Genomic DNA, 17755 nt, shown 5'->3' on the forward strand with positions numbered 1-17755 from the left:
GAGCTGGGTTTGATCCCTGGGTCGGGAAGGTCCCCTGGAGAACGGAACGGCTACCCATTTCAGCATTCCTGCCTGGAGAATTCCATGAACGGAGGAGCCTGGCAGGCTACACTCCATGGGGTCACAAACAGGAAGACACGACTGAGCGACTAACGCTTTTCATGTGTAAAATAGACATTTATTCAATTTGATCTGTTTTGTCCCTCAGGTTTTCTTTGCTTAAAAAAGGAACAGCATATAAAATATGAAACTCCTCAGGTTTTTTAATGCAAACATATTTTTTATTAAAGAATGAATGCATTTATGCTAAAGAGTAGTTTACATTTGTTGTGAAGCAGCAAGCGGATCTCCAGGAGGTGTGCTCCCCTCAATACAACTCCATGCTTATTCTACATGCCTTACGACGGGACCCACGCTCGGGGGCACACGTACACACACACAAATGCATACACGGACACACAGATACACAGACCAAAACACTGACACCACTGCTCTCTGGATTCTATAAGCTCTCATTTAAGGCTTCTGTAAGGTGTCCCAGGGCCCCTGACATGGTTACCAGGATTCAAAACCGACTCTCAGAAAGGAGCAGCAGCACCTGGAAAACTGATCATCTGCTCTCGGCCTTAAATGTGTGGATTTTCACCAATGTCACTCAAAGTTGATTGTTTGCGTTTATGATATTTAAAGATCCATCAAACCAATAAAAGTCAGGCTGTCTTAGTGAGAAGTTCTCATTAGAAATACCCAACAAACCAGCAACTCTGACCCTAAGATATCAATCCAATTGGAAGAGAAGAAGGTCAGATTTCCCTTGCGAATGGACATAGGTTCTCTGGATAAGTCTGGTTTATAGAATCCGTTCCCTACTCGAGTGCCATGTTGAGTGATGGGTCAATGCTTCCTTAGTGATACCAGCTCAGATATGAAGCTTGCCATGAAAGAGTCATCAGATAGGACCATCAACTAAATAAGTTACCATAAATTGCAGTTGAAGAAAGGACAGCCCACATGGGCTTTATATATTCGCTAATTACTCATTCCCTTTTTCCAAACTTTCTGTGGTGGTGGTGGTGGTGGTTTGAAGCTCCCACTTTGTTTGCTTGATTATTTCATTTCCTTGGTTATTATTGTCTTCCCTTTTGGTGTCGTGCCACATAGGTTGAGACTGCAATCCTGTAGGGATGGTGTAGTGGATTGGAAGGGCAGAGAGGGTGGATGGGGCGGGCGGAGGAAAGGGGCTGTTAGTAGTTGCAAGTATTCTAAGAAAATAGATGAAGTGAATACAATAAGAAGAGGGTGCTACAGGATACACTATGTAATAAAAGCATCGCCTTTAACTGTGAATTAACTGCCAACTATCAGGTTGTTAGTTATAAAGTTCAATAAAGCTGTGCTGATTTGCTTACTGAGGAGAGAATCTGAAACCAGCCAGGGGAGAGGAGCTCTGCGTTGTTCCTTTAGCCCAGAGGCCTCCTCTTCAGCATCAGCACTCACCATCTCCCCCCACAACCAGGGATTCTATAAGTGCATCTAACATTTTTTCTGGGTTTCATAAGGCAAGTTGGAATGGTGCATTGAATAACAACTGCAGTGTATTTGCCCGAGAGTGGCGAAAATCAGCATGGAGAACTCCTACAATGGAGGCATTGGAAAATGAGCCAAAAAAAGAAGAAAAAAGTCTAGAACTTCCCTCCCCATCCACACTCCCACCCTCCTCATAGTCACAGCAGCAGCAGATTTCAATGTAATGTAATTACTTTAATAATACATTTCTTTAGATTTAGAATTGCTCTTCTGAATTTAAAAAGCTTGGTCGGCCAATAATTTGGCAGTCTTTTCATCCCAAATTTGAATCATCACTTATCCGTCTGTCGTCTTGAATTCCTTGACCAATGCTGCCTTTGCTGAAGCTTTCTCAGTTCACTCAGCCATCATCAGATTCTAATTCCTGGGACACCTCTTCCGAGGAGCTGTTCCTGTGGATCCGGCCATCGCTCTTCATACTGTGGAAAGTCTTCTTGAAGGCCTCCATCATTGCGTGGGCCAGCTTCTTGGCCTCCAGCTTGCTCTCACACTCGACAGCATGGCAGTCCATTTGGTAGGACAGGTCGTCATTAATCTCCCTGTAAACCCAGGCGAAGATGTTGGGGCTCACGTTGTGGTCGGCGGTGCAGTAGGCGATGCGGGCCACCTGGAAGGTATCCATGTGCACCGTGGCCTCCCCTTTGTGGTCGAGGTGATGGAGCCACACTTGGAACGGTCGGATTTCCAGGAGGGCATTGGCTGGAAAGACATCTTCTCGGGCTAGTGTGTGCTTCTTCCAGAGCTCGATGACTGGCTTTTCTGTGCAGCCTGACAAAAACTGCATGCCTGTGGTGGGCACCTTACCCAGATAGGTCACCTGCAGATGGAAGAGAAGAAAAAAAAGAGAGAGGTCAACAGTAGGCTCTTGAGTCTAGCTGTTCACTTGTGTTCCCAAAGAATCACGGTTTCACTCTAGAACAATGAAGAGATATCTTTATTGCCCCTTAAAAGACGAACTGTTGGGACTTCTCTGGTGGTCCAGTGGTTAAAAATCTGCCATCCAATGCAGGGGATGTGGGTTCGATCCCTGACTGAGGAACTAAGATCCCACATGCCACAGGACAACTAAGCCATGGGCCACAATTACAGAGCCTGTGCACTGCAACTAAGACATGATGCAGCTAATAAATACATAAATAAATATTTAAAAAAATAATAACTGTTGTCAAAATTTATATTTTTTTTCTCCCTAACAAGTCGACCCCTTGACAAAGGTACTGAAATTTTTAAAACAGGGTGAGATTTTTAAAATTTAATTTCTAGAGGACTACTCTCCCTCCCCCAATCTCCTTTTAAACTCAGAATGAATGATTATGATCTTTTACATGATTTGGCATTTCTTTGAAATTATAAATCCACTTGAAGTTGATTTTTGACCAAACATACAAAGAATTTAATGATAAGAAAGAGTCAAAGGAATGTTGCCTCTGAAAAACAAAATCTTGACGAAACTTATCTCCTAGACAGATTCTCTTTGTAAATCTCTCAATGTTTGATTTCACTTAAGCTACTTATTTCTTAGAAAATGCCAAGGACACAAAAACTGTTCTATTTAACTGATGGTCTAAAACATGATTGTTTTCTCGCCAAGGTAATGTTTAAAAATGGAGCAATAACCAGTTGCATTTCAACCCAAATGACTGTTTGTATTGGAGTGTAATTGCTTTATAATGTTGTGTTGCAAAATGTATTCTGCTGTATCGCAAAATGAATCAGCTACATGTATGTGTGTGTGTGTGTGTATAACCCCTCCCTCCCCTACACCTCCCTCCCATCTCCCCATTCCACCTCTTTAGGTCATCACAGAGCAGAGGTTTCCACTAATTACCTGTATACACGTAAATACTATTCTCCCAATTTGTCCCACCTGATAAAAATGAAAGATCTACAGATAGGTTAAGATAAAAACCCAGGTTTATCAAATAGCTAGATGAGCAGTACTAAAACAAAGAAAAGTAATTCCCAAATGATTCAAATAGTATCCTTTAAAAAATTGATTTATAATATATCAAGAAAAGATGTTCACTCTCTCACTTTATTTTTCACTCATCAAGATAGACAGACCCTCTATCACCTGGCACATGCATTATGCAAACACATAACCTGGCATGCTGCAGTCCATGGGGTCACAAAGAGTTAGATAAAACTTAGCGACTGAACAACAAGAAGTATGTAATTTGGCTCAAAATAAGAGGCACAGATATGAACACTCTTCCAAACACTTTTTGGAAGAGACCAGAAAGAGGTCCAGAGAAATGGTGAGAACTGAGCGAGGACATTTAGCCACAACAATTCTAAATCAATGTTTCTGTTAAGTGGATGATAAAGGCCACATACAAAAAGTTCAGGATACAGACATTGAGTCCTGTTGCATGTTTTTGTGCTTCGCTTCTCTCTTAGACAAGAGTTCACTGTGTTGTCCCTTTAAAAAGATGACTTCTTAAAAAAGAAGCACAAATGGTGCCCATTCTAGAAATATTTCTTGGGAACCTACTATGCACAATGGCAAGGTGCCAGGTGGACATGGGGGAAGGGGAAGATGGAGAGGTCCAAAATTAGTGGGAAGAAAGTAGCTGAATATTTGTTCAGAGTGGCGTCTTTGAGGCCAGTGAGGTTGAAAGTAAATCCTAGCTCCTCAGTTCACTGAGTGGGTGGTTCTGGAGAAACTGCTAGCCCTTTGCACATACACAGATACAGCTATGATGTGAGGCAGATGGTAGAAAGGGCAGGCAAGTGGTACCATAAAGTTTCTGTTGTTGTTAAGTCATGTCCCACTGTCTGCAACCCCATGGATGGCAGCACAACAGGCTCCTCTGTCCTCCACTATCTCCCAACTTTGTTCAAATTCATGTCCATTGAGTCGGTGATGCTCTCTAACCATCTTATCTTCTGCTGCCCCCATCTCCTTTTGCTGTCAGTCTTTTCAGCATCAGGATCTTTTACAATGAGTCAGATCTTCCCATCAGGTAGCCAAATTATTGGAGTTTCAGCATCAGTCCTTCCACGGAATATTCAGGGGTGATTTCCTTTAGGATTGACTGGTTTGATCTTCCTGAGGTCCAAGGGACTCTCAAGAGTCTTCTCCAGCACCACAGTTCAAAAGCATCAATTCTTCTGGGCTCAGCCGTCCTTATGGTCCAACTCTCACATCCATAAATAACTACTGGAAAAACCAGAGCTTTGACAATATGGACGGAGGCAAGGTGATGTATCCACTTTTTAATATGCTGTCTAAGCTTGCCATAGCTTTCCTTCCAAGGAGCAAGTGTCTGTTAGGTTCATGGCTGCAGCCATGGACCACAGTGATTTTGGAACCCAAGAAAATAAAATCTGTCACTGCTTCCACTTTTTCCCCATCTGTTTGCCATGAACAGAAGCAGAAGATATTAAGAAGAGGTGGCAAGAATACACAGAAGAATTGTACAAAAAAGATCTTCATGACCCAGATAATCATGATGGTGTGATCACTCACCTAGAGCCAGACATCCTGGAATGTGAAGTCAAGTGGGCCTTAGGAAGCATCACTACAAACAAAGCTAGCGGAGGTGATGGAATTTCAGTTGAGCTATTTCAAATCCTGAAAGATGACACTGTGAAAGTGCTGCACTAAACATGCCAGCAAATATGGAAAACTCAGCAGTGGCCACGGGACTGGAAAAGGTCAGTTTTCATTCCAATCCCAAAGAAAGGCAATGCCAAAGAATGCTCAAACTACCACACAATTGCACTCATCTCACACGCTAGTAAAGTAATGCTCAAAATTCTCCAAGCTAGGCTTCAGCAATACGTGAATCGTGAACTTCCAGATGTTCAAGCTGGATTTAGAAAAGGCAGAGGAACCAGAGATCAAATTGCCAACATCTGTTGGATCATCAAAAAAGCAAAAGAGTACCAGAAAAACATCTATTTCTGCTTTATTGACTATGCCAAAGCCTTTGACTGTGTGGATCACATAAACTGTGGAAAATTCTGAAAGAGAAGGGAATACCAGACCACCTGACCTGCCTCTTGAGAAGCCTGTATGCAGGTCAGGAAGCAACAGTTAGAACTGGACATGGAACAACAGACGGCTTCCAAATAGGAAAAGGAGTATGTCAAGGCTGTATGTTGTCACCCTGCTTATTTCACTTATATGCAGAGTACATCATGAGAAACGCTGGGCTGGAGGAAGCACAAGCTGGAATCAAGATTGCCGGGAGAAATATCAATAACCTCAGATATGCAGATGACACCACTGTTATGGCAGAAAGTGAAGAAGAACTAAAGAGCCTCTTGATGAGAGTGAAAAAGTTGGCTTAAAGCTCAACATTCAGAAAACTAAGATCATGGCATCTGGTCACATCACTTCATGGGAGATAGATGGGCAAACAGTGGAAACAGTGTCAGACTTTATTTTTCTGGGCTCCAAGATCACTGCAGATGGTGATTGCAGCCATGCAATTAAAAGACACTTACTCCTTGGAAGGAAAGTTATGACCAACCTAGATAGCATATTAAAAAGCAGAGACATTACTTTGCCAACAAAGGTCCGTCTAGTCAAGCCTATGGTTTTTCCAGTGGTCATGTAGTATGGATGTGAGAGTTGGACTATAAAGAAAGCTGAGCACCAAAGAACTGATGCTTTTGAACTGTGGTGTTGGAAAAGACTCTTGAGAGTCTCTTGGACTGCAAGGAGATCCAACCAGTCCATCCTAAAGGAGATCAGTCCTGGGTGTTCAATGGAAGGACTGATGTTTAAGCTGAAACTCCAATACTTTGGCCACCTGATGTGAAGAGCTGACTCATTGGAAAAGGCCCTGATGCCGGGAAAGATTGAAGGCAGGAGGAGAAGGGGATGACAGAGGATGAGACGGCTGGATGGCATCACCGACTCGATGGACATGGGTTTGGGTGGACTCAGGGAGTTGGTGATAGACAGGGAGGCCTGGCGTGCTGCGGTTCATGGGGTTGCAAAGAGTTGGACACAACTGACTGAACTGAACTGAACTGATGGGACTTCATGATCCATGAAGTCCATGATCTTAGTTTTTTGAATGTTGAGTTACAAGCCAGCCTTTTCACTTTCTTCTTTCACCCTCATCAAGAGGCTCTTTAGTTCCTCTTCACTTTCTGCCATTAGAGTGGTATTATCTGCATATCTGAGGTTATTTATATTTCTCCCAGCAATCTTGATTCCAGCTTGTGATTTATCCAGCCCGGCATTTCACATGATGTATTCTGAGCATTTAACAGAGCCAGTGATGGCACCCACCATGCTTAAGGAACACCTCTGGGAAGGATTCAATGGATTTCAAGGCATCAGGGCTTCAAAGCTCAGACAGGAGCCCAGCAACTAGATGATGAAGGGTAGAAAGGAGCGGAAGGTAAGTGCTGCAGTGGGGAAAGTCCTCACTTTCTTGGGCACATGGGGCACTTTGGCCTGACCACACATTTGGCCTAAGACAGCCCTGAAGAAGAAACAGACGGTCTATGACAGCTGGATAAAAACAGGCTGAACTCTGAAAAGTGGTCTTGCATACAGTCTGAGGAGTAGGGCCTTCTCTGCTCTGGATGGAATGCCACTGACGGTCTAGAGTCCAATGGGTACCTGGATATGATGGAGGCTGTGAACTTGGAAGACTTTACGGATGCCAGGAGGAAAGACAGGTCAGGAGGCTGCCTAGCAGAAGACTGCTCAGGCAGGAAGTGTTGCAACAGCACAACTCAGAAGCAAGGGTGGCCTGACTTAGGAGTGGAGGTGGTGGAAAGGACAGGGGAGACAGATGGGAATGATATTCAAAGATCAAACTGAAAATCCTTGGCAATACACTGAAGCAGGGAAATGACTCAGAAAGATCCTGCAAGTGCCCGCACCCTCCACGGTGATGACTGCAGAATAGCCCTTTGTCACTCGGGATTCGAGTCACATTATAAAGATGGGTTTGTCAGGAAACGCACAACATAAGGGTCTTGACTTACTGAAAACATGCTTTCTGTGTATGGTATTTATGATACCTTTGTTATTTTTAACAACTTTATTTTCTTAATTGAGGTGAAATTCACATTACATAATGTGAACCATTTATGATTCAGTGGACCATAGCCATCAAAATGTTATACAACCATCAGCTCTGTCTAGTTCCAGAGTATTTTCATCACCACCAAAGGAGATCCAGTATCCATTAAGCAGTCACTTTTCACTTTCCCCTTGATCCAGACCCTGGAAACCACTAATATGATCTCTGTTGCTAGAGATTTAGTATTCTGGAGAGTTCACACAATTGGAATCACAAAATACGTGACCTTCTGTGTCTGGCTTCTTTCACTCAGCATAATGTCTTCAAGGTTCATCTAAGATGTACCATGTATCAATACCCCTTTCCTTTCTATGACATCTTTACTTTTGAAGTAGAAAAGCAAATGGAGGAAACTAATTTGAGAGCTTGAAGTGAAAAGCATTCTTTCTTACTGTCCCCTGAGACTAGAAATAGCTATGTTTATATCTGTTATATTTGATAGAAACATTCTTCAGATGGAGACAATCTCCTTTGATGTGCTTTCATCTCTCTCTCTTCCTCTCTCTTAAGCACACACAATTTAAAAAAAATTATACAGTGACTTCTATCGTGACATGAAGAATAAATTTTTAAAACTTTGTTACAATAAGTTGTTTATGATTCCTTCCAATGAAAAGCAGTAATAGTAAAATTAGCAATAATAATATTTTGACAATTAAGGAAAAATGTATTCCTCATAAATATTTATTCTTTAAAAACTAAAGGTTTTAAGGAAAATAATATTTTATTTTTGGAAGTTTGCTTGAGAGAAGCATAGAGCTGAGATGATTAGCTCGAAGAGTTTAATGAGACAACAATGAATGCTATGTAATAATACGTAGACATTTCTTAAAAAACTACTTTAAAACACTGAGGTTCAACGTACACACAGATATAATCTCTTGGTACTAAACTTACCAGGAAAGTAATCTTAGCAGCCTGTTTTTATTATCACCTAAACAACTCACTAAGCACAAAGTCCCACATCATTGTTTACACAGGTCTGCAGCCAAATCAAGCCACACACTGAATAGTAACAAGAAATACTTCCATCACATTTTAGGCGAAAAGCACTTTATGTCCATCAGATCCATCAACAGCCCTGTAGCTAAGAATGGAATTTTATTATCACTAACCTGGATTTTTTTTTTTTTATTGGAATATAATTGCTTTACATTGTGTTTGTATCTGCCATGAAACAAAGTGAATCAGCTATATGTATACACATATCCCCTCCTTCTTGGACTCCTTTCCACCCCACCCCACCCCAACTGTCTCACCCCACTAGGTCATCACAGGGCACTGAGCTGAGCTCCCTGTGCTACACAGCAACTTTCCACTAGCTATCTGGTTTACACATGGAAGGGTGTATAGGTCAATTTTAATCTCCCAACCTGTGTTTAAAGACAAGAACTATAGATCAGATGGTGGTTCTGGGTACATAGTGTATACTACGAAGTGCTGGGAATTCAGCAATATTGTGATGATCCAGGAAAGCTGCACAGAAAAGACAGCCTAAAAAGACACTCGTTCAATTCTTAGACCACTTTATTATTATATGAGAATCATTTCCATGTAGCTTCACTTTTCAGCCATTTATTCATCTTTCCCATCTTGGAGCTGTAAGAGTAATTTTAACATTTTATGAACACCCTAGAAACCATGCGTCTTCCCAAAGAAAGCACCACATTCTATTGTCTGGTGCTTTTGTAAATGACACTCCCTTCCATGCCTGGGCATTTCTTACAACTTTATTCTTGTTTTATAACTGCAGAAAATAAGATTCAAAAACCCAGACTTCTCAGGTAAAATGGAACACAAAAAATAAGGAAATATATATTTATATGCTTCATGTAAATGTATATTATATACTTGTACAAATATTTATTATATATGATCTGTTTATAGTCCATGGGATTTCCGAGGCAAGAATACAGGGGTGGGTTGCCATTTCCTTCACCAGGAAATCTTCCCAACCCAGGATCGAACTTGGTCTCCTGTATTGGCAGGTGGATTCTTAACTGAGCCACTGGGGAAGCTCATGTATATATTATCTGGTTTCTAAAACTCAAACACACATATAATCTATTTACAATGAAACCAAAGATTCAAGAGGGAGGAGACATATGTACACCTATAGCTGATTCATGTTGATGTTTGACAGAAAACAACAAAACTCTGTAAAGCAATTATCCTTCAATTAAAAAATAAATTAATTAAAAAAAACTTTCAATCTAAAGAGTTTCAGACTTTTGGCATCTTTCCAAAAGTTTCCTGTGAACAGAGAGGCATAAACATGTTCTAACAGCACTAATCCTAAATATTGCATTAGCTTCATCTCGCAAAGTATCACTAAGCCTGCAGATGGAGACGGGCTAAGAGCGGATTATGTGATGACGCCTCTCAACTGTGATATTGACAAGGGCCAACATTCACACCAACTGTTCGCTGGAGCACTGCAACTTATGTCTGCTCTCAACTGGGATATGCCATGGAGGCCAGAGGCTGCAGTGAACAGAAGACATGCCCTTCCTCCAAGCACAGAATTAGTAAACATGCATCTAAAACACCAGAGAAAGGCTGATTTTCCAGTGATGGCAGCTCCAGTTCTGCTGCTTGCCAATACCAGGGTTTTGGCAAAGCTCTTAGCTGTATCCTCTCTTTGATAAAAATGCACTGCATGTGTGCATGCTAGGTCACTTTGGTTGTGTCTGACTCTGTGCAACCCTATGGACTGTAGCCCACCAGGCTCCTGTGTCCATGGGATTCTCCAGGCAAGAATACTGGAATGGGATGCCATGCCCTTCTCCAGGGGATCTTCTCAACCAGGGATTGAACACCTGTCTCTCACATTTCCTGCACTGGCAGGCAGGTTCTTTATCACTAGTGCCACCTGGGAAGTCCCCCTGAAAAATACTGCCCAAACCTTCCTAAACAGTCCCAGTAATGAATTCGTCTCTGCTTCCTATAAGGTGTGGCCAACATAAAGCATAAATCAGAGAGTGCAACTTATGCCACTGGGTAAACCTTGGGAAGTCAATGAAACTCTACTTTGTTACCTCTGGGGAACAGATAGCTTTGTCTGAAATCCCATGAGATTACATCAATTAAAAAAATATGTTAATAATCTGTGTGTATGCTTAGTTGCTCATTTATGTCCAACTCTTTGTGACCCACGGACTGTAGCCTGCCAGGCTCCTCTGTCTATGGGATTCTCCAGGCAAGAATACTGGAGTGGGTTGCCATTTCCTCCTCCAGGGGATCTTCCCAACCCAGGGATCAAGCCCAGGTCTCCTGCCTTGCAGGAAGATTCTTTACCATCTGAGCTTCCCTGGCGGCTTAGATGGTTAATAATTTGGTATATCCTTAGAGCAGGGATCCCCATTCTCTGGGGTCCAATGCCTGAAGATCTGAGGTGGAGCTGATGTCACAATAATAGAAATCAAGTGCACAATCCACGTAATGTGCTTGAATCATCCCGACACCATCCCAACCCTCTTCCCTCCCCCATCTGTGGAAACACTGTCCTCCATGAAACTGGTCCTTGGTGCCAAAGAAGGTTGGGGATTGCTGCCTTACGGAAATATAGGAAAAGAATTATCTGAATAAGTTTCCCTAGAAATGGAATAAAAAGAATTCTCTAAGTAGAGTTTCCTTGAAAATGGAATGCAAAAATGATAAAATGATGTACCAAGACAGTCTCCCCTTAGAACAACCCCTTTAAATCAACCCGGCTATCATCCTAACTGGCCTGAGTTCTGAAATTCTGTCTCTGAGCACTTTCCCCTAATATGCCAATTATTTACTACCTGCCTGCAGATTTCCTAATTCTCCCATTAAGTTCCCCAGTGTCTGGCATTCACCCATACTGTTGACTATAAGTCAGTGGGGAAAAAAAATCAGGCTTTAAAGTGATTTTCTCTTTAATTTTTTATATTTAGTTTAACACAACTGTGCCTTATGGCTCTGCTTTTCAAGGGAAATAAATAAAAACTATTTTAAAAATTAATTCTCTCAAAATACCAACGATTTAGTGATGCTCTGCATGCAGCCGCACCCTCTGTGCTTATGGGACCACAGAGAACATGCGTCTCAATAAATAGAAACCCTGAAATACAGGGTTTTAGCCAGGTATCCTCTTATGTCAACACTCCAGCAGGGATTTACTCTAAATATACATATAGAGGGATCCCTTCTTGCCCCAGTCTTTCTCGTGTGGGAGACTTGTTTTCACACCCCTCTCCAGGCACGTCCTCCTTGTAAGCGAGAACACAGGACTCAATGTGCAAGGCTGCTTCTAGGCTTCTACCACTGACATAGCTAAGCGCCGATGGAGGGTCTGTGAATGAGCACCCTGTCATCTTGCCTGTCTATGAAAGAGGTGAATGTTTTCTCCATGAATAAGTCCCTTCTGAGCCTCGTTCTCAGGAGCCACGAGCTTCCAGAGTCACAAAGTAGATGAGAAACACAGAGTCACGAAATTGTTCCCTAAAATGTCCAAAATGGTAGACAGATATTTTTCAAGACAACTTCCCGAGGTGCTGAGACAAAGGGACTTGGAAGAAGACGAGAAGATTCTTCAGGAGGAGTCACAACCCATTGGAAATAAATACTGGAATCTTTCCCATGGTTGCAGAAACAGGCTTTGGGCAAGAAACTTATTAAGAATGAATCATTCAGAGAGAAATAAACAAACAGAGAAAAAAATTGAAAAGTTTTCCCCTCTGTGTCATTCAATGGCATAAGCCAATGCCCAGACACAGACGTCTGTAATGTGTGTGAATGGGCTTTGCCCAGTCCTAGTTGAAGTATTTGAGGATATTCGTGGCATGTGAAAATGTGGAGAGGCCACGGAGCCAAGGGGCCTGCCAGAGTGTCTGCATCATTAACAGTGTCAGATCAGGAGAGACCAGTGTCCTCAGAATCTCTCCTTCCCACCCATGAGTTTTCCAACACCCCAGCCAGCTCTCCATTCATGAATCACTGTTCCCACCTCTGTGGCAAAACAACCCTGGTTTCCCGATGTGCATCCTACTGGCAGAGCCAGCACCATTCCATTCCTTCCTCTTGGTGGCCTGTGCGTATTTCATTCTGGCCTGAAACACCCTTGGTGAGGACCCAAGATCATCTCCCCTTAGACTGTATAGCCAGATGGAAAGGGTGCTAAAAGAGGTCCCTGAAGGAGGGTAGGAGATGGATGATGACCTAAGAAACCAAGCACCTGGTTTTCTGCAGTCTTCAACCTTCCAGGCTGGATAAACCCAACTACCTGACTTCAGAGGCTCAACTTTGGTTCACTTTACTATGTGGCTTCTCTGAGAACACATGTCAAGAACAAAGATTCTCCAGAGGCCTTTCTTGGGATATAAAAGATCTTTTTGTCCTTCGTTGTCTGTAGGAGACTTCCTTTCCCCTGCTGACATAAAACAACATGATACGAACACAGGATGGAGAAGACGTAGCTGGGAATTCTAATAGCCTTTGGGTTATAAGGCAGAAGATGAGAAAAAGAGCCACTCATACTCCTGGGCCAAATTCCAGAGCCAAGCTGTTCTGTTCTCACATTAATTCCCTTTTGCACATTTCAGAGAAAAGGTAAAGGACAAAATCCTGAGGTTTATGATGCAGGCTTGAATCTACTCCTTCCTGACTGGTCACAGAGGAGCAAGAATCCACTAGGCACTCTGAAGAGTGGGGATGGATCCAATATGCCAGTGACCTAACAATCCACAATGCAAAGACCAAAGTGACGGTAACCATAACCTTGAACTTGTATAACATGCTTTAAACTACGAAGACAACATCAAAGGATTAATACTGCTCACAGTGAAATCTAAGAAGTTATTGTGAGAAAAATGAAAGTGATAAGCTTGGGTTTGAAAATTAAATTTGTTTATCCTGTATATTCATTTGATAACTATTTACTGAGCACCTATTAGGAACCACATATATCAGCGAATAAAACTGATAAAATCCCCCTGCCTTCTTGGGGCTGACACTCCAGCTAAACAGAAGATGCTTATGACTGAGTTTATAGAATTCAAAGTTATGTAGACAAGGCTGGTATCAGGGAGGAGAACAGGTATGGGCTTCTAAGAGTGCTTCTGATGAACTGGAAAACTTCTCCTGGGTTTAAAAAAGCTTTTTCACTTCATACAGCATAGCTTGGACCAAAAAAGTCCCCATTTAGATTCTATTCCTTGGCCCAAGCTGTGTCACATGCAGGGTTATTAGCCTTTACATTCACTGTGGTTTGGCTTCCTGAGATGCTACTGTGGTAGAGGATCAGGCAGGCTAATGGCTTCAGAAGAGTGCCAAGGGAGAGGGGAAATCAGATGGGAACTAGGAAATAAAGGACTTAGGAGATACAAGGCCTATCCTGCCTCCTGAACAAGATAGACTGGCAGCTAGATTGCTGTGGATACTTTACATTGAATGGACAGGTTGGGTACCTGGCCTCACTTGACACCTGTGTTTCATTCTCAGGATGACACCTGAAACATTCTCAGGATGTTTCAGGCACATCAGACTGATTTGTCTTCATTGAAATCTTATAGTAAAATTTAAGTTGCTTTATTCTACTTCTCTATTCTAGTATTCTTTGCTCTCTTCTTTTATTTGAGATATCCAAACAAGTTTTCCCAAGGATTTAAACTCAAACTGCTCACAATATATTGCAATAAATTTCTAATACACAGAATACACCGAAGAACTATACAAAAAAGACCCAGATAACCATGATGGTGTGGTCACTCACCTGGAGCCAGACATCCTGGAGTGCAAAGGCAAGCGGGCCTTAGGAAGCATCACTGCGAACAAAGCTAGTGGAGGTGATGGAATTCCAGTTGAGCTATTTCAAATCCTAAAAGATGATGCTATGAAAGTGCTGCACTCAATATGCCAGCAAATGTGGAAAACTCAGCAGTGGCCACAGGAAGTAGAAAAGGTCAGTTTTCATTCCAATCCCAAAGAAAGGCAATGCCAAAGAACGTTCAAACTACCACACAATTGTACTCATCTCACTTGCTAGCAAAGTAATGCTCAAAATTCTCCAAGCCAGGCTTCAGCAATACATGAATCATGAAATTTCAGATGTTCAAGCTGGTTTGAGAAAAGGCAGAGGAACCAGAGATCAATTGCCAATATACGCTGCATCACTGAAAAAGCAAGAGAGTTTCAGAAAAACATCTATTTCTGCTTTATTGACTATGCCAAAGCCTTTGACTGTGTGGATCACAATAAATTGTGGGAAATTCTGAAAGAGATGGAAATACCAGACCACCTGACCTGCCTCCTGAGAAATCCGTATGCAGGTTAAGAAGCAACAGTTAGAACTGGACATGGAACAACAGACTGGTTCCAAATGGGGAAAGGAGTACCTTAAGGCTGCATAATGTACCCTGCTTACATACCTTACATGCATAGTACTTCATATGAAATGCTGGACTGGATGAAGCACAAGTTGGAATCAAGATTACCAGGAGAAATATAAATAACCTCAGATATACAGATGACACCACCCTTATGGCAGAAAGAAAAGAGAAACTAAAGGGCTTCTTGATGAAAATGACAGAGGAGAGTGAAAGAGCTGGCTTAAAAGTCAAAATTCAAAAAACAAAGATCATGGCATCAAGTCCCATCACTTCATGGAAAATAAATGGGAAAACAATGAAAACAGTGACACACTTTATTTTCTTGGGCTCCAAAATCACTGCAGATGGTGACTGCAGCCATGAAATTAAAAGACGTTTTGCTCCTTGGAAGAAATGCTATGACAAAACCTAGACAGCATATTAAAAAGCAGAGACATTACTTTGCCAACAAAGGTCCGTCTAGTCAAGGCTATGGTTTTTCCAGTGGTCATATATGGATGTGAGAGTTGGACTATAAAGAAAGCTGAGCGCCAAAGAATTGATGCTTTTGAACTGTAGTATTGGAGAAGACTCTTGAGAGTCCCTTGGACTGCAAGGGGATCCAACTGGTCCATCCTAAAGGATATCAGTCCTGAATATCCATTGGAAGGACTGATGCTGAAGCTGAAGCTCCAGTACTCTGGCCACCTGATGCGAAGAACTGACTCATTGGAAAAGACCCTGATGCTTGGAAAGATTGAAGGCAGGAGGAGAAGAGGATGATAGAAGATGAGATGGTTGGATGGCACCATCGACTTGATGATGAGTATGAGCAAGTTCCAGGAGTTGGTGATGGACAGGGAAGCCTGGCGTGCTTCTCCATCCTCAGCCCTTCAGTCTCCTGCGAGTCATCCCCAAGAAGCCCAGATGATTGTGGTTAAAAACTAGGGTTTTCTTCTCCAAAGTAAGTCTTGGGTACCATTCTGGACATGAGAGTTGGACGGTGAAGAAAGCTGAGCACTGAAGAATTGATGCTTTTGAATTGTGGTGTTGGAGAAGACTCTTGAGAGTCCCTTGGACTGCAAGGAGATCCAACCAGTCCATTCTAAAGGAGATCAGTCCTGGGTGTTCATTGGAAGGACTGATGTTGAAGCTGAAACTTCAATACTTTGCCCACCTCATGCGAAGAGCTGACTCATTGGAAAAGACCCTAATGCTGGGAAGGATTGGGGGCAGGAGGAGAAGGGGATGACAGAGGATGAGATGGCTGGATGGCATCACTGACTCGACGGACATGGGTTTGCGTAGACTCCGGGAGTTGGTGATGGACAGGGAGGCCTGGCGTGCTGCAATTCATGGGGTCGCAAAGCATCAGACATGACTGAGCGACTGAACTGACTGACTGACTGACCATTCTGGCACCTATTTTTTTTTTTTTATGGCAGCTCTTCCTCACCCTTATCAGGATAAGAGTAGACCCGGCTATCCTATGGCTAGACAAGGATGAGGACCAATTGTGGCCATTCCCCATAATACCATCCTGCAACGTCTTTTGCCTTATATCTATTTGGCCAGGCTTGATCAGCTGACTAAAAGGGTGAGCAAGGCTGCCTAGGGGAAGCCTGCCCTAGAGGGGCTAGTGATGACCCAGAAAGGCTTACAGACTTACTCTTAATATCTTTTCCAATAGTAGCAACAATGCTGGCAGTAGAAGGTAGATTTTATAAAATTCATACCCTCTGGGGCACATTTATGCATATGCCTTTGTTTAGTGCTATTTATTTATTTCAGTAGCTTTCCTAATGTCACACATACTGAGAATACTTTTTTGTTGTTAAGCAGTTCTTCCCAAGTATTTGCATGAGTTATGCTGATAGAATCTATAAAAATATTAATAAAAATTTTACTGGGAGATACATTTTCTTTTTATTATGTAAATTTATGTCATGGGGGAAAAAACAAATTTACTAAGACCCAATATCAAGAAACAATTATGTGCTATTTTTGTATTCTAACAAAGGCATGAACACTGCTTCAGTTGTTAAATACAGCATGTGTCTCACAATTAGAAACTTAAGTGACAGATTTATTTCTGTTATTCATATTACAACTTAGTTCCACTGATGCAGAGTGCTTTGAGATGCTGGGTCCCATCTTGCATTTATCAAGCAATCCCAATGTGCAATTTGTCCTGTCAATTGGCTTTTGGATGTGTGAAGCTTGGAAATATTGTCATTGTCACTGTCAAAGACAGAAGCAATTTATCTGGAAGGCACTGAAGTGCGCTTCAGAAGACAAAGTCACTTAATAAAAATGACACCACATTAAAAAACATACATTCCCTCATCTGGCCCCTTCTGGTAAGCGGGACCAAGGATGGTTAAAACACTGTTCTACTCAGTGGCACAAGAACAATTTATTTTGTGACAAGTCTGAAAGCTCCCCTCCTTCTGTATTCTAATCAGTGGAATATACCAGAAAGAAAGAAATTCAGTGGAGCTCTCTAGGGTCTAAAATGTTCACAATGAGAAAATTCTCTAAATGACAAATCAATATCAAGCACACTGCTTGAGGGTTATCCTGACAAGTGGATCCAAGGGACAAACACTGGGGTCAGGTAAAAAAGTCACCAAATTTTGTCCTTGTAGCACTGTATCAATTCATTTTCCTTAGGACACAATTGGTTGGGAATAGACCAGAAAAGGTACCAAAGATTTAGAAATAATAATGTTGAGGCAATCTTTGACTGAATAAAATAAACATACCAATCTACTGGCTGTA

At 42.1% G+C, this 17755-nt stretch overlaps 1 protein-coding gene across 1 annotated transcript in view; it reads right to left on the reverse strand.

Annotated features, from left to right (window-relative positions):
* Positions 1–259: 259 nt before the first annotated feature.
* Positions 260–17755, reverse strand: part of PID1 (phosphotyrosine interaction domain containing 1) — a 254717-nt gene continuing 237221 nt past the window's right edge. The window contains exon 3 of the mRNA XM_081579669.1: positions 260–2404. Coding sequence (XP_081435795.1) covers positions 1928–2404 — 477 coding nt within the window. The 3' untranslated portion in view covers positions 260–1927. The remainder of the gene's footprint in view (positions 2405–17755) is intronic.

This window comes from Giraffa tippelskirchi, chromosome 3 (assembly GCF_054371585.1).
Source record: "Giraffa tippelskirchi isolate mGirTip1 chromosome 3, T2T-mGirTip1v1.2.pri, whole genome shotgun sequence".
Taxonomy (NCBI): domain Eukaryota; kingdom Metazoa; phylum Chordata; class Mammalia; order Artiodactyla; family Giraffidae; genus Giraffa; species Giraffa tippelskirchi.